The sequence below is a fragment of the Myotis myotis genome, unplaced genomic scaffold (genome assembly GCF_014108235.1).
Source record: "Myotis myotis isolate mMyoMyo1 unplaced genomic scaffold, mMyoMyo1.p scaffold_m19_p_13, whole genome shotgun sequence".
NCBI lineage: Eukaryota > Metazoa > Chordata > Mammalia > Chiroptera > Vespertilionidae > Myotis > Myotis myotis.
Genome location: NW_023416317.1, coordinates 50,681,902 through 50,708,541, shown reverse-complemented (window position 1 = coordinate 50,708,541; position 26,640 = coordinate 50,681,902). Strand labels below are relative to the sequence as shown.

The following is a 26,640-nucleotide window of genomic DNA, read 5'->3' as shown; positions in this document are numbered from 1 at the left end:
GTGACCCCACTCAGCGTGGGGCCTCGCTTCCTCTCTCCTGCCACTTCCGGGCAATGTTTCTGGGATTAAAAAAAAATCTACAGGTTTATACCCTCCTGCTCTATCCGGCTTCTCCCGGCCCGTCTTCCCTCCCAGCCTGGCCCACCACCCCGCACAAACTGTCACGGGAACCCCGCTTTCTCTCGTCAGTGTCTCACCACAGGGGCTGGAGTTATTCAGGCGCAGGACACGGGTGACTGTCTCTCCTCCAGAGACCTGGGTGCTGAACCTGGAGGCAGGAGACGAGGCTCAGCACAGCCCTGAGCAGCACACGGGGAGCTGGGGTGGAGGCGCAGGCAGGGAGGAGGCCCCACAGTGGTCTGTCTCCATCCTGGACTCACCGAGACCATGCAGTGCCTGGTGAACTATGACCTGGTGAACTTGACCCAGGGCTGCTCACTGCCCCCCTAACACCCCTCCCCTCTCCCTACAACTACACTGACAACCCATCCCACCGCAGTTGGCATGGGGGCCCTGGCCACGCAGACTTCAGGACACACTGACTACTCATTGCTACTGTCCCCAAAAGCTGTCTGAGTTGTCCCCTGAGGCCTCTCCCCTCCAGGGCAACCCTGCCCTGGGGCTTCCTTGCTGGGTGGCACCAAGTGGCCCCGGGCCAGTTGAAGAGCAAGAAGAAAGCAGCTCAGGCTGGAGCCGCAGGGTCTCTCGGGGGCTGAGAACAAGGCAGCGTGGGCACCTGAGGACAGGCTCCTTCTGGAACTGGGCAGCGCTGTAGTTGGTCCTCAGAGAGCTGATGGGGCAGCCCACCACCACCATGTGCACCAGGATGACTGAGGGTGGCAGGTCTCCCACCTGCAAACACACGCCAATCCTTTGTCCCTTGTCGCCGGCTGCCACCACCTTCCCTGGCTCCCCATTCCCTTCAATGCATAGCCTTTCCTTCTCCAGCCAGCCCAGGGCCTCCACGGCCCTGCCTGGCCTCACTCCTCACTGGTGGATGCTCACCCCGCACACCCCAGATCCAGTTCCCTGCCCGTCCCTCTGTTGTCCCGCCCGCCCAGCCCCCCCGACCTGCACAGGACTCCCAGCCTGGCCATCTTTCACCTCTTACAGCCCCTTTCATCAAATGTCTGTAGCTTTTAAATGGAAATAACTTATTTCTCCTGCTAATAAAAAGTAAAAAATGTTTTTAATTTCCCCTAGCTAGTTTGACTCAGTGGATTGAGAGAGCATCGGCCTGCGGACTAAAGGGTTCCAGGTTCGATTCTGATCAAGGGCACACGCCCGGGTTACAGGCAGCCGATCAATGATTCTCTCTCATCATTGGTGTTTCTATCTCTCTCCCCCTCGCCCTCCCTCTCTGAAATCAATAAAAATCTATTAAAAATGTTTTAAAAACACAGTATGATAATCACTCACAGTCCTTCGCCCCCAGCATGACTCACTGTCAACATTTTCATGTACAACTGTCTGGACAGACTGCTTTTGTGCACATGGAACAGGTGTAAATGAGGGGCGTACGGCATCTCTTTTCATCATCTCTTTTCGTGACATAGAATTTTACTAATGAAGGTTTATAGATCATATAAGGGCTGTGCAGAGCTCCATCGGATGGATGGAGCCCACATTTTTAAAAAAATATATTTTATTGATTTTTTTACAGAGAGGAAGGGAGAGGGATAGAGAGTTAGAAACATCGATCAGCTGCCTCCTGCACACTCCCTACTGTGGATGTGCCCGAAATCAAGGTACACGCCCTTGACCAGAATCGAACCTGGGGCCCTTGAGTCCGCAGGCCGACGCTCTATCCACTGAGCCAAACCGGTTAGGGCTGGAGCCCACATTTTAACCAAACCTTTTACTGACAGACATGGATGCTTAGGTTGTTTCCTTCCTCCCCCCACTCTCCATTTACAAATGATGCTGAGAAGAAAAAGTAACCTGGCACAAAGTTATTTGTCCGTGTATTAACAAATGCCCACCCCCTACTCAAGGGTTTCTTCTCCGTGAGATTTGAGAATCAAAGGGGAAGAGAGAGCCTGGAGGTGAGGGCCAGGTCAGGTTCCCCGCCCTGCAGGCCGTGAGCCGCCCGCAAGCCCGTACCTTGCAGATGAGGCTGTCCCAGTACTCGCCCCACATGTTCGCGCAGCCTGTGATGTCGACGCGGAGCTGCTGGTAGGCGTCCAGCTTGCCCTGGGAAATGTGGGGGAAGAAGGATGCTCCTTTCCCGTGAGACAACATGTTTTCCATGAACTCTGGGGGGTGGGGGGCGAGAACCAGGGAAGGGGATTCAGGACCCCAGGGAGTGGGGCTATGAGGTCCAAACCCTCAGGTGTTAGCAAAACACTGTACCAGACAAGCCCCCCCTTCCCCCCCAGTCTCTCCCTGGCCCAGCAAAACAGACCCTCCTTCTGGGATCCCCGAGTCCAGGGGCCAGCCCTCAGGGGAGCCCTCCCTTCTGAGCCACTACCCATCCCAAATCAAATCCTGGCCTGTGCCCAAGCCCAATGCCCTAACAAGGAGATGGCCTCACTCAAAAGAAAGCTGCTGTCAGGTGGGGGGTGCCACAGCTGTCTCGGGACCTTGCTAGAAAAGACACTGAGCCCCAGCCGGTTTGGCTCAGTGGATAGCGTGTCGGCCTGTGGACTGAAGTGTCCCAGGTTCGATTCCGGTCAAGGGCACATGCCCAGGTGGCAGGCTTGAACTCCAGCAGGGGGCATGCAGGAGGCAGCCGATCAATGATTCTCTCTCATCATTGATGTTTCTCTCTCTCCCTCTCTGAAATCAATAAAAATATATTAAAACAAAAAAGACACTGAGATGGTCAGGGTCCACATACTCAGGAAGCTGTGGACAATCCCGCTCTGGCCAGGCCTGGGCTCGGCGCCTGCCCCTGGGAGCTCTTACCCAGCTGCTCTCGCTTGGCCAACTGCTGGCGAATCCGATCCGTCTTCAGCAGGGCAGGGGACACGTCGGGGCTTTACCAGGAGGACACAGAAATAGCCTCAGGCCATCCAGACCCTTCCTCAGACCTGACCCGTTCCCGCCCCTGTCCCCCCCCCTCCCCCCCCCCCCCCCCAGCAACCAGCATTGCAGGGGAGAGCTGGCCAGGTCTCTTCTTCACCTCCTTCTCTGGTCTTTGCTCCAGCTACACCCCTGCCACCCAAAGCTACCCACCAGCCCAGGGGCTGCCTCCCAATAAACTCAGTAGGGCTCTGGGGTAGGGACCCCTGGCCCAGTTTCTGTGCCTTGGCAACCCCTGGATATGAGCCCAACGCAGACTCCCCGTCGTTTGCGCAGCTTTCTGCAAAGGCCCCTGTTTCCAGTCTTTCCTGCTGACATCTGTCCATCGAGCAACACTAATTTTTCTGGATGGGAGACTTAATGTTTTAGAAACCGTTAGTGGCCTCCCGCCATCGGCAGCAGTGGTTTTAAAGTTGGGCTCCCCTGCGTTAGGCGATTTGGTGGAGAGGTGTTTGCAGTGGTGCGCTGGTAAACTGCCAATTGCTGTGGTGTAAATACTTCGTGGCTGATTTCAAGTGACAGATTTGCAGGATGCCTCGCTGCCACATCTCTGCCCACACCGTTCCCTCCACCTCCGGTAACTTCTCCCTCCCTCACTGGCCTGAATCAGAAGCCCTCCACCCAGCAGGCAGGCCAGGCTGAGGAGAAGGGGCCAGCCCCGCCTCGCCACAGGCCCTCTCAGGGTGTGGGCGCCGGGCAGCAGGGACCGTCTCCTCTCTGTGCTTCCCCAGGTCTACCTGGGAAAGCACGTCCTCCCGCTCCCCACAGCCACCAGCCGCACAGAGGCCCATGGGCCAACGCCACCTGGCCGCCTCCTCCCCGGGGACTGCCCTGAAAGAAACCAGACTTACATGCTGGGCTTCTGGCTCAGGCGTTTCTGAGGGCTCCCGAAGTACTTGAACTTGAGGGTGAAAAAGGTCTGGATCGGGGAGCGATTGGTCAGGATGAGCTGGCGATTCACGCAGGTCCTCAGAGGCACTGCCGAGCCGAAGTCCAGGCGGAGCTCCTCCGTGTGGCCGGGCTCTGTGCTGGGAACACTGCCCCGGGCCCGTGGGCACCAGGTTACACGCCACCCTTGGCCCTGCCCAGTGAGCCACCGTGGGAGGGGGCGCGAGCGCTGTCTAGCAACAGGCTTCACCCTCGGACTTCCACCTCGTCAGGCTGCCACCCCACAGGCATCTCCTTCTTGGCAGCCTAGGAGGCCAAGGGGGGCCTCAAATTTCACCGACTCTCCCTGGCCGGGGGCGGACTGGCTTGTCTCCCAGTTGCTGAGCCTCATGCGGGAGAGCCCCAGGTACCCACAGTCCTGCCCCTGCCATCTCCTACCATGCCTCCAGCTATGGGGGCGGGGGGGGGACCACAGAGGGGCGAGGATGGGGTAGAGGGGTCTGTCCCCACAGAGCTGGTTAGGGAGCCCCTTCCTGGCTGTAGGAACCCGCTGGGAGGAGGCTGGCACCAGGGGGCAATGCTGCTCCATCACATGGTCGCCTCAGCACTCAGGCCCCGGCCCCAGCCCTGGGCTCACCTTCTAGCGGCGCCCTCCGTAGGGATGGTGATGCTCACTTGCAGTCCCTGGGGTTTCCCAGAAATGCCCAGAACCAGCGGCTCCTTCATGCCTGACACAGTGCAAGGGAGGGCCAGATCGGTCAGCTCATCCTGTAACAGAGCCACCGGGGGCACATTAGCACTGTCCGTCCCGGGCTGGGCTCCGAAGGTCTCCCCAGCGCAGGTGGTGGCTGTGGGAGGCGCTCAACACGGAGGCCTTGACGTCTGTCCAGGCCCATTATCTGTGGGAGGCTCCCCAGCCCTCAGTGAGCCACCACCCACAGGCCCCGCCTCAGCCCGCACCCTGCGCCCAGGCCTGGCCCTTCCTCAGGGCTCTTGGCTGTGCCAGCGCCAAGTATCTGGAGGTGCCCACACGAAAGGAGACCCTCCAGGTGGATGTCTGCAGAAGGGACGCGTTTATTCTGATGAAACTGCGACCGTAGAAGCCAAGCCCTTCCTGCACGGGTCGCTCCAGGCCAGGCCGGGGCGCATCTGTGTCACCCTAGAGCAGTGATGGCGAACCTTTTGAGCTCGGCGTGTCAGCATTTTGAAAAACCCTAACTTAACTCTGGTGCCGTGTCACATATAGAAATTTTTTGATATTTGCAACCATAGTAAAACAAAGACTTATATTTTTGATATTTATTTTATATATTTAAATGCCATTTAACAAAGAAAAATCAACCAAAAAAATGAGTTCGCGTGTCACCTCTGACACGCGTGTCATAGGTTCGCCATCACTGCCCTAGAGCTCAGGCTCGGCTGTGTAAGCAAGGGCACTGCCCCCTTGTGTGCCAGTGAGGAACTGCGGCCTGGGTCTGCTCGCCTCTGAAGGACGAAGTTTCCTCTTCACAGGCCACCCTGACCGCTTTCCTGCGTCCTGCGGGCCTCCGCACAGGAGAAAGCTGGGTCCCGCTTTTTAATATGTGGTTTGGTTTTTAATTGATTTCAGACAGAGGAAGGGAGAGGAGAGAGGGAGATAGAAACATCAATGATGAAAGAGAATCGTTGATCAGCTACCTCCTGCACACCCCCTACTGGGGGTCAAGCGGGCAACCTGGGCATGTGTCCTGACGGAATGGAATCAACCGTGACCTCTTGGTTCATGGGTCGATGCTCAACCACTGAGCCACACCGGCCGGGTGAAGCTGTGCCCTTCTTAGGAGGGACCTGGCTGCCAGTCAGCCTGCCAGCAACGCCAGCACAGGGCCTGCCGCCAGCACAGGGCCTGCCGTGAGTGCAGCTCTGCTGTAGTCTCGGGGCAAATGGGAAAGACAGGCCCGCCTGTGGCCACAGAGAGCGGCCTGGGAGGGCTCAAGTCGGTGCCAGAGGCGAGATGTGCCAGTGGGTTTCAGGGCACATCCATTTCAGGCCTGCTGCAAGCTTTCTGACCTCGTGTCCCTAAAGAACGGGCCTTACAGGCATGGGGACCCCAAATACAAGAACTCTCTTCCCTACTCCCAAAGACCAGGCGTGGGCCTGAGCCCGCCTCCCTGCAGCTCAGGCACAGGCAGCTGCGGGTGCCTTCCAGTCCCGCGGCCCCTCCCCGCCCCTCCCCGCTCACCTGGGTGTGAGCGGTCAGCTCCAGGATGAGCTGGAACTCCTCACCGGGGCCCACTATGCCACGTCTCGGGGAGACTTTTGCTTTGCAGAAGCTTGCTTGGTGCCCCAGGAGCTGGCGGACACAAGGGTGGGCCTGCTGTCAGGTGCTGGGCTCCCAGGATGGACCAGGGGTCCGGGCAGGCACTCAGCAGCCTGCTGGAGGTGCAGACAGGGGGCCACAGCAGGATGGGATGGCAGGGTGCTCACTGGTGGGGATGAACCCAGGTCCCTTCTCTTCTCCTTCCCACCCAGATGGCCCTGCCAGGGGTGGCCTGGACTAAATGAGCTGCCCTGGAACCAGGGTTTTGGGGAGCAGAGAGCAGCTGCCTTGGAGGCACAGGAATGTGGCCCATGTCCCCTGGCAGGCAGAGCAGGCTCCGGCAGCCCGTGGACAGTGCCTCACCGGGGCTCCCAGCAGCTGCGTGGACCAGCACGGGCCGGGCGGGCTAGCTCTGTGCACCTGAGACTCCTCAGGCAGGGAACTGGCCTTCCCTGAAGGCGAATCAAGGAAAAGCCAGCCCAGATGTGCCACTCCTTTGAGGGGCCCAGCTTTTCTGGGCACTGTGGACAGAGGACGGGCTGTGGAGGGGAGGCTGAGCATCTGTTCTGGGGGTTCCTGAGGGGCCGTGCCTCCCTCCCCGGGGGGCCGCCAGTGCCGAGGGCTCGCTCACCTTGCCCCAGTGGAACCGGGTGGGCAGGAGTGTGCCATTGATGAGTGTGATGTCCGCCTTCGTGGGCACGCCCAGGTAGAGGTTGCTGACCACCACCCGACTGCTCTGAAGGTACACGTAGGGCTCCTGCACCTCGGCGTACACAGGGAGGTAGCTGGGACACGAGGAAACAAAAGGCATATTGATCAGAAAAAAAAGAAATAAAACTGTCCCCACTTGCAAAAGACACGACGGTCTATGTAGAAAATCCCAAGGAATCTATTTCTTAAAAACTCCTAGAACTAACGAGGCAGCCAAGTTACAGGGTACAAAATCGACATACAAAAATCAATCACACTTTTATATGTTAACAGTGAACATGTGGAAACAGAAACTTAAATTGCTCCAGAAATGGAAAAACTGAGGTATACCTAGTAAATCTAATAAAACATGTAAGGGATTTGTGTGTCAAACACAACAAAACATTGATGAAAGAAATTAATAAATGGAGGGACATGTGTGTTCATGGATGGGGAGAGTCGACATAGTAAAGGTGTCAATTCTCCCCAAACTGATGTACAGGTTTAACACATTTCCTGTCAAACTCCCAGCAAGGGTTTTGTAGATATAAACAAGCTGATTATAAAATGTATACGGAAAGAAAAAAAGACACAGAATGACTAAAACAGTTTTTTAAAAGAGCCATAAAATAGAAAATCACTCTACTGGATGCTAAGACTTACTATAGATCTACAGTAATCACGACAGTGTGCTGTGGGTGAGAGATATGTGCCACCAACAATAATAAAAAGACCACCCTCTATATGTATATTTTTAAAAAGGGTGAAGAACTCAATAGATAGTTCTCCAAAGAGGATATACTGCCAAAACCCGTTTGGCTCAGTGGATAGAGCGTCGGCTTGCGGACTGAAGGGTCCCAGGTTCGATTCCTGTCAAGGGCATGTACCTGGGTTGCGGGCACATCCCCAGTGGGAGATGTGCAGGAGGCAGCTGATCGATGTTTCTCTCTCATCGATGTTTCTAACTTTCTATCTCTCTCCCTTCCTCTCTGTAAAAAATCAATAAAAAAATATATTAAAAAAAAAAAAGAGGATATACGAATGGCCAATATGCACATAAAAGATGCTAAACATCACTTGCCACCAGGAAAATGCAAATCAAATCCTCATGAAATATCACTTCACACACACTGGGGTGACTATCATTGAAAGACAGAGAGTAACAAATACTGAGGATGTGGAGAGGATAGAGAAGGAGGGAGAGTGGGTCGTCAACTGTTAGATCTGCACCATTACATTATCTATATATATAAAAGCCTAAGTGACCGGCTGACCGGCCGACTTGCTGGTAGCTATGACGTGCACTGATCACCAGGGGGAAGACACTCAACGCAGGAGCGGAAACCACAGGCATGGAAACATGGAACAGACTGATGACTCTCAGAGGGAAGCGGGGAGGGGAGTGGGTGGGAAGAGATTAACCAAAGACCTTATAGGCATACTAGAGGCCCGGTGCATGGATTCGTGTACCGGTGAGGTCCCTTAGCCTGGCCTGCAGGGATCAGGCCGAAACCGGCCGAGGGACCCCACCGGTGCACAAATCCGCACACACTATATGTAAAAATAAACATTAAATAAATATGCTATTCCAATGAGAAAAAAAATAAAAGAAGGATGTAATCAGATCAGTTAAAACAGAGGAGAACAAAACTATGACTTAAGACCCCTGGGGGGGAAGGCCGTGTAGAATGAATGTGGGAAACAGCCAGGGGGCGGTAACTGAAGGACTGTGGGAGATCAGTCAGCTAGTCCAGGGCCTCAAGCCCTGCGCTCGCTCACACGACACACAGAAGACTGGCTGCAGCAGGATTTATCCCCCCAGAAGGATGGGGTGTGGGGTAGATCCTGCAGTAACCTTGGGCCTCTCAACTATCATGGAGGGAAAGCAACCAAATAGATAGAGCCTAGTCCTTCATGCCTATTTACAAATGAATGAATGAATGGAATCACTTGTGTAGCTGGCCAGTGTGGGTTCCCCTTGCTGCTTGACTTGGCCTGTTTAACCCCTCTGACGAGGCCCCTTCCTCTTACGGGGTCAGGTAGCTCTGTCCTCTGAGGGTTCTCACATGCACCCCTTGGGAGAGGAGTGCTCACAGCACACACCTACACCCACTGACTCAGGGAGAACTGACACCATTGGCTCCTTATGCAAATCAACTTCCTCTTCCATTTAAAAACAGGAATGGGCAGCCAAGGATTACTACACATAGAAGGAAAACCAGTGAAGGAGAAGGACTCTAAACCCAAATCTGAGGAAACAAAAATTCATTTCCTTGGGGAAACGTAAGAGGCGGCTGCATCCATAAGATAATAACATGACTATAAAAAAAGCAAACGATCCAAGAACAAAAAATAGTTGGGATTTCAAAACATGGCTGTCAAAAGAAGGGCATCTATCAAATTAGTGAAATGCAAGGCCAAGGCCATCTCCCCGAACAAGAAGCAAAAACACCAAGAGGCGGAAAATATGAGAAAAATGGTTAAATTCATGCGATATAGATCCAGCAAGGCTTCTTCTGAGACAGACCCTCCCCAGTCACAGGGGTGGGCACATGACCCAAAGAGAACCAAGCAGAGCCTGCCGCCGGAGAAGGCCAGTTTCATCGTTCACGGAGGTTAAGCTGGGAGTGTGTGAGCCTGGAGTTCTAAGTGGGCCCCTTCCTCAGGGCAGAGTGGCCAAGGGCCCCGCTCCAACAGGGGAGAGGAAGGCCAACAGAGAGAGGAGCAGAGCTGAGGGTTGGGGAGGGGCTGGGGTGGAGTAGAGGGAAGGCTGGTGGGAATGAGAGAGAAGCAGACCAGGCAGGGGGAAAGGCAGACCATCAGCAGGGCGGGGCTGCCCAGTCACATGCTCCCCTTTGTTGCCTAAAGTGGTTGCATCCCGTGTTTCCATCACCTGCACCTGTAAAATTCTGATGAACACACGGTCCTTTAAGAAGAAAGATCAGGGATCGAAAAGAGAAGGAAATAAGCAAAGACGTAAAGGCATTCACCCTGATGAGAAGACAGACTTAACCTTCATTCAGAGTCAAGGTCCTCAGGGTGCCATGCAGGACCCGAGAGGAAAAGGCTCACACTCGGACCAGTGCTGTGACCGGGGAAAAGCACATTCGAACAAGACACTGCCGGTATTTACTCCCCCCGTCAGATGGTCAAAGTATAAAAAAATGAGTTCCTATCTGTCGCTGTGAGAGTGTGGGACAGTGGGCAGCCTCACAGACTGTAGGTGGGACTATAAAATGGCACAGTATTTTTGGAGGATCCATAAAGATTTAAAATGAGCATTTAAATGTTTTCATGACGAAATACACGCAGAAATGACTGTAAAACACAGTGTAAATACATTCCGTTTAAAAAATAAGAACACCCGTGTGCCACTGCCACTCAGCTTATTACAGAATATTTCCACCCGGCAGCCTAAGGAAACGAACATTACGCTTCAAAATAATGTGGGAGGGGGCCGAGGCTGTGGATGACTCAATATTTGCAGTGATTGGATAATTACGAAGGTAGGTGCTGGGTACATAGGGGCTCATTATACGATTGCATTTTTGCATATTTAAGGAATTTTCTGGAAGGAAGGGAGGGAGGGAGGAATGTCACTAATCACCGTTGAAACCTTCAGTGTGCTCCTCCCAGAACCAACGGCGTTCACTCATTTAAAGAAGCCACGACTATTTTGTGTCTGTTCTCCTGTTGAATGTTGACTGTTTCCAGTTCTTCACTGTTATGAACAGTCGGGCCCTGAGAATTCCCCTATGAGCACACGGCTGCCACTGCACACGCGTAAGTCTCTCCGGGGGTCACGGGGTAGGCACATATTTTACCATAACCGGCATTTTCTGTAATTTCCGAATTTTATAGAATAAACATGTATGAACACCTTTAAAGTCTGAAATGTCTACAGATGAAAATTACACATCACATATGCGAATATACCAGGATTACGCGGAAAGTGTGTTGTAAGGGGCCCCCCTACCTCCAGGGCCCGTTCACCACCTCCAGCACCAGGACCGTCTGCAGACACTGGGCCTGACGAGCCTCCAAGGTGACGCTCACCCTGCACTCCCCCAGAGGGTGCACCTCGCCGCTGGAGGGCTCAATGTCGAAAGGAGACACCTGACGGGGAGGTCAACCCAGAAGGATAAGGGGTGCAATCACTTGGAATTGCAGAACTTGGGGCTGGCCATGCCCAACCAGGGTCACCCCAAGCTGCCCCCAGCTCATCAAAGTGCCACGCAGGATACAGAAGGCGGCAGGCAGGAGGGGGAACACGGCTGCGCAAGAGTCTCAGGACTCAGAGGACAAAGACAGGGTCTCCAAGTTGAGGAGGAGGACCCCAGGACTGGCCAAGATCTGAGGGGTAAAAGGCAGAGGGAGGCAATGGGGGGGGGGGTTGGGGGGGGGCAAGTGGACAGCAAGACAGGGGCCTCGGCAGGAAGCAGAGGAAGGTGCCTTCGCCAAGCAGACCGGGCCAGAGGCTCACAGGTGCCGCGACAACCTGAGGCAGCTCCCAAGGACCTGCTGCCGCTGTGGGCGAAGAGTGCAGGTGGCCTAGGCCTGGCCAGCGTGCTCAGTGGTTGAGCATCGGCCCAGGAACTAGGAGGTCACAGTTCAATCCCCGGGCTGCAGGCAGGCTCAATCCCCAGTAGGGGGCATGCAGGAGGCAGCCAGCTGATCAATGATTCTTTCTCATCATTGATGTTTCTCTCTCTCTCTCCCTTCCTGTCTGAAATCAATAAAAATACATTTTTTTAAAAAAAAGAGGGGATGGTTTACCGCTACCTGCCGCTGGGGAGTAACAAGGACCGCGGCTTGGTCGCCTTCTGGATCGCGCACCATACAGCCAAGTGCGATGCCACAGTGCGGGTGTGGGGTGACGATCCTTTGCCACCTTTCGCATTTTCTTATTTTACAGTGAAAAGAAAAGGGCTGTTTGAGTGGAAATGAATCTTGAGCTCTCTTTTTTCGGAGCCTTTCGTTTGGCGGAGGAGCCCAGACTCAGGCACCGCCTGGTGGCAGGTATTCAAACTGCAGGCACACTCCCTGCCCGAGAAGCTGGGGACCCAGGGGGTGAGCCCACCCGGCCCGCCCCTCCCTGGAGGCCTGGGGAGCTTCCTGCCCAGCCCGGCTCCCTGTTATCTTCCCGACTCAGGCTGCTCTGACCGAGGGAGAAACCCAGGTCCTATTTCTGCATCCGACTGGCAGAGCAAGTAACAGGGAAATCCAGTTTGGGGTCAAGTTCTGCCGCAGAGAGGACCCGCCTGCTCGGAGAGGCAGCGTCTCCTCTCCCAGCCCCCACCCTCTGAAGGCCCAGCCCAGGATCCACCGTTGAAACAGGACACAGGTGAGCCTGAGCCGACTTACGCCCTCCTGCCTCTCCTCCAGGCAGACGGAGCTCTCCTTCAGGAGCCACGCGGCCGAGAGCGGGCTGGTGTTCTGGATGCGGATGCACTTGGTGGCCTTGTGCCCCAGGCGCAGCAACCCGAACTGCAGGGCCGAGACGCTGATGACGAGGGCCGGCCCCTGAGACACACGGGGCCCGTCACTGGGGGTGGGCTCTGTGCCCCGTTTGTCCCCCCACCCCCGCGCCCCCATCCCCGCCCGGCCCACCCAGCCGCCTGCCCCCCGCATCGCCCCCAGCCACACCTTAAATGTGGCCTCGATGTGTAGCACCACTGGCCAGGGGGAGTCTTTGATTTCACACAGCAGGTCCTGGCTGGTGGGGCCGGGGACACCGCCCGTGAACTTCAACTCAAAGTCCTCGACCTCACTGGCCGCTGGGGGAGGGGGAGAGAGAGCTGAGCAAGGAAGCAGAGGCAGGTTCCCGGGTACCTGGGCCTGGGTGCCTGGCCTTCGCTGACTTCTCGCCCATGGGTGCCGGGCTGCTGCCAGAGCTGACCACGGGGCACCGTGAACCCACACGGGCCCCGCACACAGGCCTCCTGCCCCCAGCCCCAGGCGGGCCCCCTCGCCGCAGTACCGATGGTCCCCATGCAGGGCTCCACTTCGATGATGTGGCAGTCGCAGATCTTCCCCCACATGTACCTGATGCGGGACCTGCTGTTGTTCCACATCTGAAAGACACACCCCAGCCGTCAAATCCGGGCCTGTGGAGGGACACCCTCCCAGCCCAGTCCAACAGCACCCACCCCGCACCGTCAAGGACCCGTGAGCACAGGAAGGGGCTCCCCAGCCCTGTCACTTGGAGGATGCTGGGAAGCTGGTACAGGGACAGGCGCGCCCAGCCCAGCATCCGTGCAAACCCAGTGGGTCCCGGGGCCCCGGGACCCATCCTCTGTGAGGCGGGAGGCGGCCACCGTCCGCAACCTCCCGCCACCTTCCCCTCACAGCTGCGCCAGGGCAGCACTACCTGTGCCAGGGCCCTACCCTAAAGTCCTTCTTCACGTTCAGGCCGATGTAGTTCTCCCCGGGGATGATGAGGGCGTAGGGCTCCAGGAGGATCTGGAAAGGTTCCGCTGAGCCTTTCACCTCGACCTCCAGGACGATCACGTCATTCGCGGTGTAGCAGGGGGTTTCCAGGTTGAAGCTGAACGCAGAGCACCGGGGGCTAGGACCCAGCCAACAGCCCCGAGCAGCCCTGCCCGGCCCTGCTTCTGCCCCAGGTGTTCGGTCTGGTGAAAAGCAAACCATCACCTACCACGAGCCCCTAAATCAGACCCGCCAGTCAGTGCCCTGAAACGGTGATGAGTGCCTGTGGCAGCCACAGCAACTCAGAGCAAGGCCTGGCCAGGGCCACCGCCCCTGCTGCCTCCGGGCTCCACAGCGGGGCGCCAGCCTGGGATCGCTACAGGGCTCTGGCTGCAGACCCCTGGCGGTTGTCTAGGGGGCACTGGTAGCAATGCCCACCAAGGGGCACAACCTCCCCCGCACCCCCAGGGGCCACCAGCCTGGCTGCCCGGTGGTAACAATGAGCCTGGGCCCAGCCCCGAGGTTGCAGGGGGGCCTGAGCTCTCAGTGAGCCCAGCGGGCTCTGCTCCCTGTGTGCTGAGCCCACACCAGGCCTAGGTGCCAGGGCCAGGCAAACAGGGGGGGGGGGGGGGAGTCAGGTGGCCCCTTCACCCCTTCCCGTCACCCTCCCTCGCAGCCCCACGGGGAAGGCAGGCCCCGCTCCCCACCTCTCATCCAGGGCCCGGGCCCTGCTCACCCCTCGAGCTCTGGGACATCCTCTATCACCATCTGGAAAACGCTGTGAAAATCCTTCAGCTGCAAGACAGACACAGCGCCCTGGAACCCAACCGCATGCCAGCCTGGCCGCCCCAGAGAAAGGCTGCGGCCGAGGCCCCAGAAAGGCCCTGAGGGTGCTGTTTCCCTGCGGGGCTCCCACCACCGAGGGAAGAGGGGTGGCTATGGGTATGGCGCCCCCCCTCCCCCAGCTGAGCCTGGGGGGCAGGGAGAAAAGGCTCTCCAGACCCCAACACTGCCCCCAGTGTGTCCCCGGCACCACCCCCTCCCAGGACAGGCAGTGAGCGGCTGGATGCTGGGCTGAGAGGCAGACCTGTTGACCTCACCAGTGGGCCTGAGCGCCCGCCTTCCCACCAGCGCTCATGCGCTCTCACCCGGGAGCTGCTAACCTCGCCCTTGGGGACCTGCGCCTCTCGCTCTCTGGGGGCTGCTGGGGGCTCCACAAGGATGGGGACGCCCTTGATGGAGCTGATACTGGAGACCCCAGGCTGAGGAATGGAGGCCAGGGTCTGGCTGCAGACGAGGTGTGTGCAGGAGCAGGAGCAGGAGCAGGCAAGGCGAGCGCCTTCACCCTGACCCCGCACATCCTCCGGCTCCTCTCAGCCAGTGTCAGCCTCCCGGGGTGCGGGGATCTGGCCAGGCCCCGCGGCGGCTTCAGCGTCACCAGAGAACAGGCCCCGAGGGTGCCACGACCATGACCCGCTCATGCGTGACCTGATCACGTCACCTGGTGAGGGGAAAAGCTCAGGATGAACTCGTGGTCCGCGAAGGGGTTGAGGGTGCCCCTCTCAGGGGTCATGGCGAAGGCCGTCTCCCTGTCGGGGTAGCTTTTGATCCTGTCCGGGCTGTAGGTCTCTCCGGGCATCAGGGCCTGCAGGTTGGGCACCATGATCTGCCAGTGGAAGGCCAGCTCCACGTGCCTGTGAGGGCATGGACAGCGGGGTCCCAGGTCAGGTCCCAGTTCTGTCAGAAACAGGTCCTCGTGTCCCTGCCCAGCCTGGCCCCCCTCCGCCAGGTCAGCCTCAGGCCCTGCCCATGGAGGAGCCTGGGGAAGGGGCAGCACATGGGTCAGGGAGTCCAAGCTGGAGGCCCCCGAAGAGAGCCCCCCCTCCCCGCCGCCAGCAGCTGGAGGTTAGGGCCCCAGGGACGCGGGAAATGGCATACACAGGGAGTCATGCTCCAACCATTGCACTGCAGGGCTCTGGACGCCCCCAGATCCCAGGAAAGTGTCTGCAGTGTCTCCCACCACATGAGAGTTGCCCCATCGACCCCCACCCCGCCCCCACCTCTCCAGCTATGGCCTCCAGGACCGCTCTGGCCAGAAAGGTATGTGCCCCCTGGCGGCCAGGAGCGGTACAACTCCATGGCAGTGGGAGGGGCGGGACTCCGGGTGCTGCTGATGGCCGCTGTCAGCGGGAGGGCGGCAGCTGGGTGACAGCCTATGTAAGGCCGGGCTGGGTCACCAGGCAGCCTGACTGGAGGCTCCGTGGTCTGTCCTGGTGCAATGGCAGTGAGCACTGGGCCCACAGGCCAGTCTGTCAGACCCTGGGACTTGGACAGCCCCCCATCCTGGGCAGGGCAGGAACGCTCTGGAGCCCCGTTTCTGGCTAAGGATGGTCCAGGATGGTCAACGCTGCCCCATGTAACCTGCAGTGATGGAAAGATATCTGCGCTGTCCAGCATGAGGCCACCAGCTACAAGTGTGGCTGAGGACTTAACATGTGGCAGGTGCCACTGAAGAAGTGAGTTTTTAACTTTACTGAATGTTCATTGATCTCCACTGAAATAGCCACATGTAGCTAGTGGCCATCACGCTGGGCAGCGAATCTGGATCCCTCCATTCTGTGCCCAGACTGCTCCCTGGCCCCTGGCAGGGACCTGCTGCCTCACTGGCTCTTGGGGCCTGGAGAGGAAGGAGAAGGGGGGGTGCGCTGGGGGGCTGAGCATCGGGGTCACTCACGTAGCGTTTCTAATAAGCAGCTGTTTCCTCGCTGTTGACTGAAGGTTTTCAGGCTCAAAGCGTATGAAGTGCTGGGCTGTTAAGTCCGTGAGCTCTCCAGGCTCCGGCTGGCTCTTCTCCCCAGAAATATAGACTAGCTCCAAAGCAACCAGCTGCCCCATTCCTGACGAAACAGGGTGGCCAAGTTTTGCTAGGGCTGAAATCAAGACCCTCTGGCCGAAGGCTGTCGCAGGACCCATGCTACCATCCACATGCAACTTGGTCATGACCCCGGGAATTGTACACAAGAGAACTGGGGGCCATTAACACATAGATTCACGTCCCCACGTCTTCACAGACAAAAGGAGGTGATTCTCATAACCTAGCACGTTGCAGACACTCAATTAGTGCTGGCTGAGTGAAACTGGATGGATGGATGGATGGATGGATGGATGGACAGGCGGTTGGACGAACAGATGATGGACAGATGGAAGGAAAGAAGAGAGGAAGGTTGGGTGGAAGGAAGGTTGGATGGAAGAAAGGAAGGACAGACAGATGGGAGGGAGGGAGAGAGAAAGGGAGGATAGATGGATTGGACAGAAGGATGGGAGGGAGGGAGAGAGAAAGGGTGGGTGGATGGATGGAAGGAACAAGGGCTTCTTTAAATTCAGCAGGATGCCCCCTAACCCTACAGGAACCTAGAGGTACATCGGGGTTGTTTGTATGAGAGTCACTGGTAACTCCCCAGAAGGAGCTCAAGGTGAGTTTCAAGGTGAAGGGAGAAAGGTTTCGCCCAGGTTTCCATCTGTCTCCCACTAGAAGGCTCCCTGGGACTGTCCCGAAGGCCACACTGGCTTGGGTCTCCAAGGTCTGACCAGAGCGAGAGGCCCCAAACTAGACCCTGGTGCATGGAGGCTGCAGCAGCCCTCACGGTGTCCCCTGATGCCCAGGCCAGTGCGGCAGCTTCCGGACCCCCACCCACCCCACCCCACCCCAGGCACACACACCAGCCCACCTGACGTCACCAGCTCCTTTATCTGGCAGTTGTCGCACGCCATCACGAAGGTCTGCTCTGCCTTTCCAAAGCTCGTTGGGAGAAACCAGACCTGGGGGAGACAAGGCTGCCCTGTGACCTCCCACTAAGGGGCTTCCCCCCACCTCCCAGGCTCCTCTTCTCTGACACGCACCCCGTCTCTGCTCTCCACTTCTGCTGCCCTCCCTGCCGCTGCCCCTCCTACCTAAGGCCAGGAGTTTCAGCTGCCGCTCCACCCCACAGTAATGCCAAAGGGATAGGAAGAGCCAGTTCACAGGGGCCAACACACACATGACAACATGGGGAACCTCATTCAAAACCTAAATGAAAACCACCCAGGACAAGAGGTTTCACTCTTCATAGTGGCAGAGAGCAGGACGTTAGCTCTCACAAATGCAATGATGTGATATCTTGATTTTCTTCAACCTAATCTAGAGGGACGGGTGAGGATTGGTTGGAAGAGGGGGAGGAACGTATGCAGTAAGGTTCGCCAAGAGCTCACACGCATGAAAGCTGGGAAATGAGCACACTGTATGTGTTTTAACATGTCCAAGCCCAGCTGGTCTGGCTCAGCTGGTTGAGCGACATGCCAGGCACCAGGTCCCCGGTTCAATTCCTGGTCGGGACACATGCCTGGATTAGAGGTTCGGTCCCTAGTTGGGGGCATGCAGGAGGCAGCTAATTGATGTTTCTCTCTCATCGATGTTCCTATCTCTCTCCCCTTCTCCTTTCCTCTCTGAAATAAATAAAAACATATTTTTTTTAAAAAAAACAACCTAAAAATGTCCACGATAGCGGTTAAAAATATTTGGAGAGCGTACTGTATTGGCAAGAGTGTGAGGAAACAGACACCTTCACATATTGGAAGTATAATTGGTACGATCCACACGGTGGGGATTTGGTCAACACGTATCACAGTTATAAGCAGAGACCCCCCCCCCCCCCGAGTCAGCACCTCCACTTCAAAGACTGTATGTATCCTGCAGGCAGACTCGTATTTGCCCAGACTGATGTATGCGTAAGTTATGCGCAAAAATAGCCAGAGATCAGAAAAAACGCGTCATGGTCATCAGTGGGGAAGAGCTGAGCTCCCGACTGAGGTTCGCTCACACAGTGGGGTACTGCGCAACTGCAGCAACGTGAGGGCGATTTCTAAGGGACATCGCCGAGTGGAAACACACAGGACCGAGCCGGGGTGGAGTGGGCAGCCACGGGTCCGAAGGAGAAAAGGGAAGAAAGAGCGTGGGATCTGCTGGCGGAGGCATCGCATGTCTCAGGAAGGGCACCCGGAAGCCTGGCGAGCGTGCGGCCTCTGGGTGGCTGAGGAACTGGGGTGAAAGGGAGCATTTCACTGTTTATCTGTTTGTATCTTTTGAATTTTTAAGTGTGAATTTACTTCTTAATCGGAAATATGAATAAATTTTAAAACAAACAGGCCCCCGAACCACCAATAAACAAAATACAGGAATGCAGCCAGGCCAGCGTGGCTCAGGGGTTGAGCGTCAACCTGTGAGCCAGGAGGTCACGTTTGATTCCATTCCTGGTCAGGGCACATGCAGGCTTGATCCCAGTAAAGGGCATGCAGGAGGCAGCCAATCAATGATTCTCTCTCATCATCGATGTTTCTCTCCCTCCCTCTCTCTTCCTCTCTGAAATCAATAAAAATATATTTTTAAAAAATACATAAGGAATGCAAAGGGAAAAAAACTCTCCCCTGACTCCCTCACTGCCCCCCCACAGACTCCTGCTGCGGCCCTCTTCCTTTTCCTGGGGCTCATAGGAAGATGGAATGAGGGGGCATCCTGGCCTGGTCAGAGGTGACCAGTGCCAGTTCCTTAAAGCCATGGTGAGGCTCTGAAAAGACCTGGGCTACGCCAAGAGGATCCAACCCGCCCCTCAGCAGTAGACAAAGGACTGACAAAGCCTTACTATGCCCCTGAGTCGGGGAGGGAGACAGGGACAGGAAGACATCCCATTTCTCAAAGGATCTTCTGGGGAACCAATGAGCAGGTGTGATGAGCAGAAGGGAGCACTTAAAGGGGCCGGTTTGGAGCGGAGAAACCCACAGCCAGGGGGGTCAGACTCTGAGAGCTTCTGCAGAGGCTCAGAGTAAGGCCTAAGGAAGGCGAGTCTTGCTGACTATATAACTGAGGATCAAACAGGAAAGAGAGAACCAAGCCAGTCATCACCCAGGTACCCCCTTGGGGGGGGGGGCGTGTCAAAGAGAGACTGAAGAACCATGGGAAGATCCTGGAAGCAGCCTGGATGCTGGTGAAAGTGATCCCCAGGCTGACAGTGCGGACAAGCAATGCTCAGGTATCACGACGGAGAAGCTAGGGCAGTGATGGCGAACCTTTTGAGCTCGGCGTGTCAGCATTTTGAAAAACCCTAACTCTGGTGCCGTGTCACATATAGAAATTTTTTTGATATTTGCAACCATAGTAAAACAAAGACTTATATTTTTGATATTTATTTTATATATTTAAATGCCATTTAACAAAGAAAAATCAACCAAAAAAAATGAGTTCGCGTGTTGCCTCTGACACGCGTGTCATAGGTTCGCCATCACTGGGCTAGGGCTTTCGGCACTTCCTTTGGGAGAGAGACCATAAGCCAGTCAAGTGACGTCACCCCACAGAATGCAGGGACATGCTCCTCCACAGAAACCGCCCAGGCTGGGACCGGGGGTGGGAGTGGGGATTTGGGTCATGAAAACACAGAGATGACGAAATCATGCAAGCCGTTGAAGAAATAGCCATGACCAGTCATTCGGAGGAGGAAATACAGGCCCTACCTCCATCAGTATCTCCTGCCCCGGAGCCAGCTCGAACACCGAAGGCATGATCCCAAAGGGCGGTTGCTCCACGAAGCCAGAGATTTTGACGGCCTGAAAGGAAAGCAGGTTACACAACAGCGGTGGAAGGAACTGTTGGGTCAAGCCCAGTGTTCAGGTTGCACCCTTCTCTCCTCCAAACATCTGTTCAGCAACGTGAAGGATCTTCAGGATCTCCAGTCCCTGGTGAGTGAAGCAACTGAGGCTCCTTCATTCCACAAGCATCTGCTCAACCTTCACGGGGCACCAGGTGAGGTTCTGAAGGTTAAAGTCAAGGACGCCGCAGAGCCACTGACAAGGCTGCCACTGACAAGCGTTTCAGACACAAAGCAGGAGGCCTGAGACACGGCCTCACCCAGGAGGTTGGATCCCAAACCATAGTCCTGGCCCTCCTACAGCGCCCTCCGTGGCAGGCGCCAGCTTCTGGGTCTGCCTCCATCCCCGATGCACCTCTGCCTATAAGTTCCTGAGTCACAAGGGCAGCTGCCATCCCACCGGCAGCCCAGGTGCCTACAGCCCAGGTGCCTGCAGCCCAGGTGCCTATACAGAAAGCCACTTAGCACCCCGGGGACACAAAGCCATGCCTACAGGTGCCTGGCAGGTAACAGAAACGCGTGAAATGTGTCTGTGGAACACGTGGCCCAGTGGATCTATCACTTGTTTTCCGGAGACACAGGCACAGAGAAGTCTCCCTGCTGTGAGGAAAACAGCGGTGTGAGGGTGACGATGTGTGCGCGCCGGCTGCTGGCTGCTGCGGGGACAGGCGCAGCTGAGCAACAGGAGAGAAGGCACATGCGTCCTGCTTCCCGACGGGGCCACGGGAAGTCCTGGCCCAAGGCCGCCGTCTTCCAGATTTCCCAGAGACCCCGGGAATGCTGATTCTGATGCGAACCCTCCCGGAGATGTTTCAGCACCCCGCCAAACGACGTGCCCCCAGGATGCGGCCGAAGAGCTGCCCATCTGTGACCTCCGATGTGATTCAAACTGTTTCTGCATTTGCTGCCACAATGACCGCCTGGCTGAGCAAATGCAGTGACAGTGAGCCAGACCTGGAAGGACAGGGGAGGTGAGACGACTTGCCCAGGGCCACGCATGTGTGATTGGCACAGCCGGAGCCACCGCACCCGTCTCCATGGGCACGGGGCACCTCGCTGGGAGGGAGAGGCTAAGTTCCACCTTCCGTGTGTGCACAACCTCGGTGCACAAGTCCCCCCGCGGCTCCTTCCCCTGATGGGGCTGCTCTCTGCCCGGCAGCCTCTGTGACCACTCACCCTGAAACTCGTGGGCGGCCAGGTCTTCTTGGGGATCACACAGAACTTGGCGGCACTGAAGCCCACGTTCTTGCAGAGGAAAGTGCTCACCTTCATTTCCCCGACGAGGCAGTAACCACAGTCCAGCACCGGGGGCACTGCAGCCACAGGGAAAGACAGCCCGTCCCATGAATGGGCCCTGCTGCCCTTGTCCTCCTGAGGCCCCGCCGGAGAGCACGGCCCCTGCCAGCACCCCGACCAGAGAGGGCGAATGGGGACATGCCCTGACCCCCACTCCCACTCCTGGCTAGAGCAGCAGGGGTCAGCACCCACTGTGAACTCAGGCCTCCGCCAGGGCCACTCGCATGGCCCTGGGGGGTTGTGGTCACAGTCCCAGCTTCCAGCCTGTACCCAGCTGGAGAGGCTTGTGACGGAGGGAGCCCAGCCAAAGTCAGCTTTCCTGAAGAAACCTCCCCCGCACCCCTCCTAGTCCTCCCCCCCCCCCCCCCCCCAACCACAGAGGCAACATTCCCGCAAGGCTCAGGGCTCCTTCCAGGCCTCAGTGTGGCCAGGCCTGCTCAGGGGTGGCCTCGAGCCTGGGAAGCCCATGCTGGGGTTGGCTGGGCTGCGGCCTCCTCCGCTGCTGGGAGGAGACTGTAGACACTGCTAGCAGGTCCCTCCTCAGCACCCAGAAGGCCCTGCCAAGCTGTGTGCGGCCACAAAGGGCTCAGGAGCCAGCAGTCCTTGTAGGGACTCGCCAACCCTGACCGAATCCCCGGGGGAGGCGGGGAAGAGCAGGGCACACACTCACACGTCAGCACCGGGGGCGGCCTCCGGGCCTGCAGGGGGATCAGGAGTGGGTGGGCTGACTGGGTCTCAACCACAATAAAATCATCAAAGTCCCCCAGGCAGTCGGGGAAAAACTGGACAGTGTACTGGCAGATCATTCCAGGAGCCACCATTCCACTGTCTCCTGGGAACATTCCTGTGCGTGACAAAAGCGACAACTGAGGATCTGGGGACCAGGGCTTGGGCTGATGTGACTCAAGCAGACCCTCCACCGCTGGGGCTGCTCTGAGCAAATGCCTCTGGGCCAAGGCCAGGCCACCAGGGTGTGTCTGTGTTGGGGGGGTGGGGGTGGCGGGGGGGGGGGGTTAGGCTGCAAGGGCAGGGAACCAGGTCAAAATACTAGGGTGGGGAGAGTGACAGGGCCCATCCAGAAGGGTGAGGTGATGCCATGCCTGACCCTGTGGCTTAGCATGTATTTTTGTGGCCAACAGAGCTCTTTAAGATTCCTGAGCTGAATAAGGACAAGTTGTTCTTGAGAATCATATAGTGACACGGGACGCTTGTACTGGTGCAGGTGACAGCGTGAAGGGAGAGGGGAGGGCAGGACAAGGGCCTGGAGGGAGGTGATCAGAGAAGGAGCTGTTAGGATTCGAAGACCCCCCTGGAGGGAACAGCAGGCAGGTGTCCAGCAGAGGGCGAGCGGCTCCCAGGGACCGCTCATGGCCCAGCTCCGGACACAGACCGGGAGTCACTGAGGGCCAGTTGGGCCGGGAACTGGGTGCAGTCTAGACAACGGCCCTGCCGAGCTCACCCAATCCCAGAGAGAAGTACGGAGTGGCGGGCGGGATGACTCGCAGGTAGCGGCTGGTCGAGGTGGTGTTCTGCAGGGAGATGACCATCTGTGCAAAGACAAAGGCAGCTCTGAGGCGGCCACGCGCATGGACGGACGGCATCAGGCCCGGGGCAGGCGTGTAAATGCCATCAGCTCGGCCACGTGTTGGGGACGGCTGAGCTGAGCGACGGGCATGTGGGGACTCATGAGGCTGGTCTCTCTATTTTGTTTTCTTTTTGGAGAAAAATAAGCTACAAGGTTGAGCATGCAGGCAGAAGCAGTCTGACCTAGTCTCTGCCCTGCTTAAACAAACAGCCACTGTGTGTGACGCCTCCAACGCAACAACCGGGAAGGGTGGGAACCACCTGGAGATAGTTCTTGACACTGAAGACAGTGAAGTTCAGAGGCCCCTCCGCTGGTGGGTGGCAGGGCTGAGAAGCGAGCCCAGGCATCTGGCTCCCACGCCCTGCCCACCCCGCCTCTTACTCACTGTCTTCTTCCCCACACATCCTGTGGGGCCACTTCTTCCCACAGGCACCCGTGTGCCAGGGTCGTCTTCGGGCCTTCACTCAGCCCACCCGGCCCAGAAAGCCCTGCCTTCTCCTCCCTCGCTCAGATTGGGAGACCCCCTCAGGGCTGGGCCTGGAACTCACACACGCTGACCCCCGCCAGCACCCCGCACACAGTGCCTCGCACAGACAGACGAGGAGCTCAATACATGCACCCAACTTTGCTTTTATCTGGTGAGACATTACACTGGGGGGGAAGGATGTATAGATTATAACACGCCCCAAGTCATCCAGCGTAAGAAATAAACATTAAAAATACGGATGAAGCCCCACCCAGGCCCCCGACCGGATAACCGCCATACATTGAAGTCTGTCGTCACAGGTTTAGTCATAGGCATGTCTTCCTAAACCAGCATTTAAGTCCACGGGGGGCAGCACAACATATTGTGCTCATCTGTCGGTGAACCAGGCCCGTGTGTGGAGAGACCCGTATTGGGGTTTTTGCTTTCACTCTGCTACTAATGGCGATGAGCATCTTTTCGTAGGCTTATGTGCCATTTGGTTTTATTCTTGTGTGAGTTGCCACACAAGAGCAGTTTAAAAACTCCCATTGAGAGGGGAGATCTTGTTATCTTCCCCGGGAGCCTGGGCCGACCTGACCGACTTACTAGTATTTGTAACCTATAGCAAGCTGAGGACGTAATGGCTTTCTCTACTCCTTCAAGGTAACCTCCAAGGTCAGGTCATAAAAAGTGATGCCACCTCTATCTTGCTCGATAGGAAACTCACTGGGAAGCTCTGCTGTTGACGTTGAGCTGCGTGTAAGTCCCATTACCCTGAGGTGGCCACACGGAGAAGCCGTGGCGGTGCTCTGGTACACAGCTGCAGCTCTCTGCTGACAACCAGCATACACACACGCACACGCATACACACACATATGCATACACACACGCACACGCATACACACACATATGCATACACACACGCACCCACACACACATATGCATACACACACACGCACACGCATACACACATATGCATACACACACGCACACGCATACACACATATGCATACACACACGCACACGCATACACACACATATGCATACACACACGCACCCACACACACACCACACAATTTTTTAAAGTAAAATAGGGCATCTTTCATTGGCTCTTGATTTACCTTACTTAGCGGGGGTAGACAAGACGGAGAGGTAGACCCATATTCAACTATTCACCGATTCGGTTGGCACTTATTTGCTGAGGGCCTACTGTGTGCAGGCACCGATAATGAGATGGCAACACAAACCTAGAAATAAGTCTTGCCTTGTTGGGCTTACTTACAGCCTAGTGGAAAAGATTAAAATAAAACTGTGCCACGAAAGAGTCAATGGTACAAAAAGAGGCTGCAATAGGGAAATCTAATCCCATCAGGAGAGGGCAGGGTGGTCTTCCGGACAAGTGACAACTAAGCAAGCGGCAAGGGATGCGCAGCAGACCAGGCCGGGCCAGAGGGAGGACTGCCCAGCAGTCGGTTCCTCTCACCACAGGTGCCCGCAGCCGGCGCCTTCCAGCCCTGCATGGAACTGTCTTTCGCAGGGTCCGGGGCAGCTCCCCCTTCGCCCTATCGCTCCCCAACAAAAATTATTTTATCTCCCTTCCTCTGAGTCTTTGCCAACTTCCCCAACTGTCTTTGAAATGTGATAACCAGACACAAGTCCCAAAGATAACATATAACTATAAGTTCAAGAGGAAAGTGAAATGATTTAACGTTTCGCATTTAGGACTAACATATCGGAACCATGGCTTTGCGAGTAGCACTCTTTAAACTGCAGAGTACCATCCGCGTGACTGGGAGGGATTGTCATATTAGGCCTCGGGGTCTTTGCACCAGGTGAGCAGAGTTGGCAACTGCTAGGCTTGGCCTTGACCTGATTCCCCAGGGCGGTGGGAGGCTAGCACTAATTTGAGGAGGAAACTGGGAAAAGGGAATGAGGAAAATTCTCTATCTACGGCTCTTGGAGGAATCACTGAACATGCTGTTAAGTGCAAAGAACAAGGTGCAGAGGACAGTGAGAAGGAGCGGGGGTTCCAATAGACCTCTGTATTTGCTTAGGATTCCAAAAAGAAACAATGGAAGAACCCAAACTTGTGAAATAGTCACCTATAGGGGGTACTGAGAGTACACGGAAGAGCGGACAGGAATAGAAGTTAACGGGAAAGTTGTTTTTAGAACAGGGAATCACAGCTAATCAAATGCAGAATAACAGCATTAGAAATCACCATTCTGTAACCCTAATTTTTTTTTAAAAAAATGGATCTGCCCCCCAGCTGGCGTGGCTCAGTGGTTGAGCGTCGACCTACGAACCAGGAGGACACGGTTTGATTCCTGGTCAGGGCATATGTAGGTTATGGGCTTGATCCCCATGTGGGGCGTGCAGGAGGCAGCCAATCTAATGATCCTCTTTCATCATTGATGTTTCTATCTCTCTCTTTCCCTTCTCTGAAACCCATCAAAATATATTAAAATATAAGTAAAATTAAAAGAAGGGAGAAATAAGAGGTATTTTAACCAGATGTAATATTTGAATTCTGTTTCAAAGAAACCAACTGTAAATTGACTTTCTGAAAACAAAACAAATGGAGGAAAATCAGACATGGATGGATTTTAGTGGCTGTTAAGGAACCATCATTAATATTGCTGGGTGTGATGATGGTTATTTTTTCTAAAGTTCTCAGCTGCTAGAGATACTGAAGTATTAACTGAAGAAATGACATGATATCCAGGCTTTTCTTTAAAATACTAAATGTACACATGTGCCCACAAACAGACAGAGAGACAGACACACACACACACACACACACACACACACACACACGAGAAAATTGTGCGGTAATAGATGAAACCACATTTGCAGACTAGAGTTAACTACTGGGTGGTGGGCACACAGGGTTCATTAGAGTCTTTTCCTCGTCTTGTGTATGGTTTGAGAATTTCATAACAAAAGCTTTTAAAAAACAAGGAAGCAGGTGGAGTAGACATATCAAGAAATAAGATCTCTACCTCATAAACTGATCCAATTTCATAATCCGTGAAAAATATGACTGGTGGGTTAGCGATGAACACCGGCACATCAGCAGGGCTGCGGGCAGGCAAAGGGGGGAGAAAGGCTGTCAGTCTCATCCACGTGGTGAAATACCATATAGCGACCAATTCATGTAAAATAAACACATCCGAGCCATCACAGAGATTCACCTATTTCATTTTCAGTATGCATGGGGGAAACTCTGGATGCTTAAACGCCAATATGTTAACTGGGATTTTAATAGAGTCGTCTTTTCCAATATTTC

At 55.7% G+C, this 26,640-nt stretch overlaps 1 protein-coding gene across 2 annotated transcripts in view; it reads right to left on the bottom strand.

Moving 5' to 3' along the window:
- The window catches only part of DLEC1 (DLEC1 cilia and flagella associated protein), a 44,980-nt gene that overhangs the window by 7,231 nt on the left and 11,109 nt on the right, over positions 1 to 26,640 (bottom strand). For both annotated transcript variants that reach the window (XM_036333167.1, XM_036333168.1), the window contains exons 6-27: positions 26,354 to 26,432; positions 22,760 to 22,847; positions 21,971 to 22,144; positions 21,181 to 21,317; positions 19,871 to 19,963; positions 17,059 to 17,149; positions 16,065 to 16,227; positions 14,832 to 15,024; positions 14,067 to 14,125; positions 13,289 to 13,448; positions 12,882 to 12,975; positions 12,548 to 12,678; positions 12,266 to 12,424; positions 10,878 to 11,017; positions 6,843 to 6,996; positions 6,134 to 6,244; positions 4,550 to 4,680; positions 3,876 to 4,061; positions 2,908 to 2,978; positions 2,104 to 2,255; positions 737 to 852; positions 198 to 268 (exon numbers count right to left, since the gene is read on the bottom strand). In XM_036333167.1, the coding sequence (XP_036189060.1) occupies positions 198 to 268; positions 737 to 852; positions 2,104 to 2,255; positions 2,908 to 2,978; positions 3,876 to 4,061; positions 4,550 to 4,680; positions 6,134 to 6,244; positions 6,843 to 6,996; positions 10,878 to 11,017; positions 12,266 to 12,424; positions 12,548 to 12,678; positions 12,882 to 12,975; positions 13,289 to 13,448; positions 14,067 to 14,125; positions 14,832 to 15,024; positions 16,065 to 16,227; positions 17,059 to 17,149; positions 19,871 to 19,963; positions 21,181 to 21,317; positions 21,971 to 22,144; positions 22,760 to 22,847; positions 26,354 to 26,432 (2,753 nt within the window). The remainder of the gene's footprint in view (positions 1 to 197; positions 269 to 736; positions 853 to 2,103; positions 2,256 to 2,907; positions 2,979 to 3,875; positions 4,062 to 4,549; positions 4,681 to 6,133; positions 6,245 to 6,842; positions 6,997 to 10,877; positions 11,018 to 12,265; positions 12,425 to 12,547; positions 12,679 to 12,881; positions 12,976 to 13,288; positions 13,449 to 14,066; positions 14,126 to 14,831; positions 15,025 to 16,064; positions 16,228 to 17,058; positions 17,150 to 19,870; positions 19,964 to 21,180; positions 21,318 to 21,970; positions 22,145 to 22,759; positions 22,848 to 26,353; positions 26,433 to 26,640) is intronic.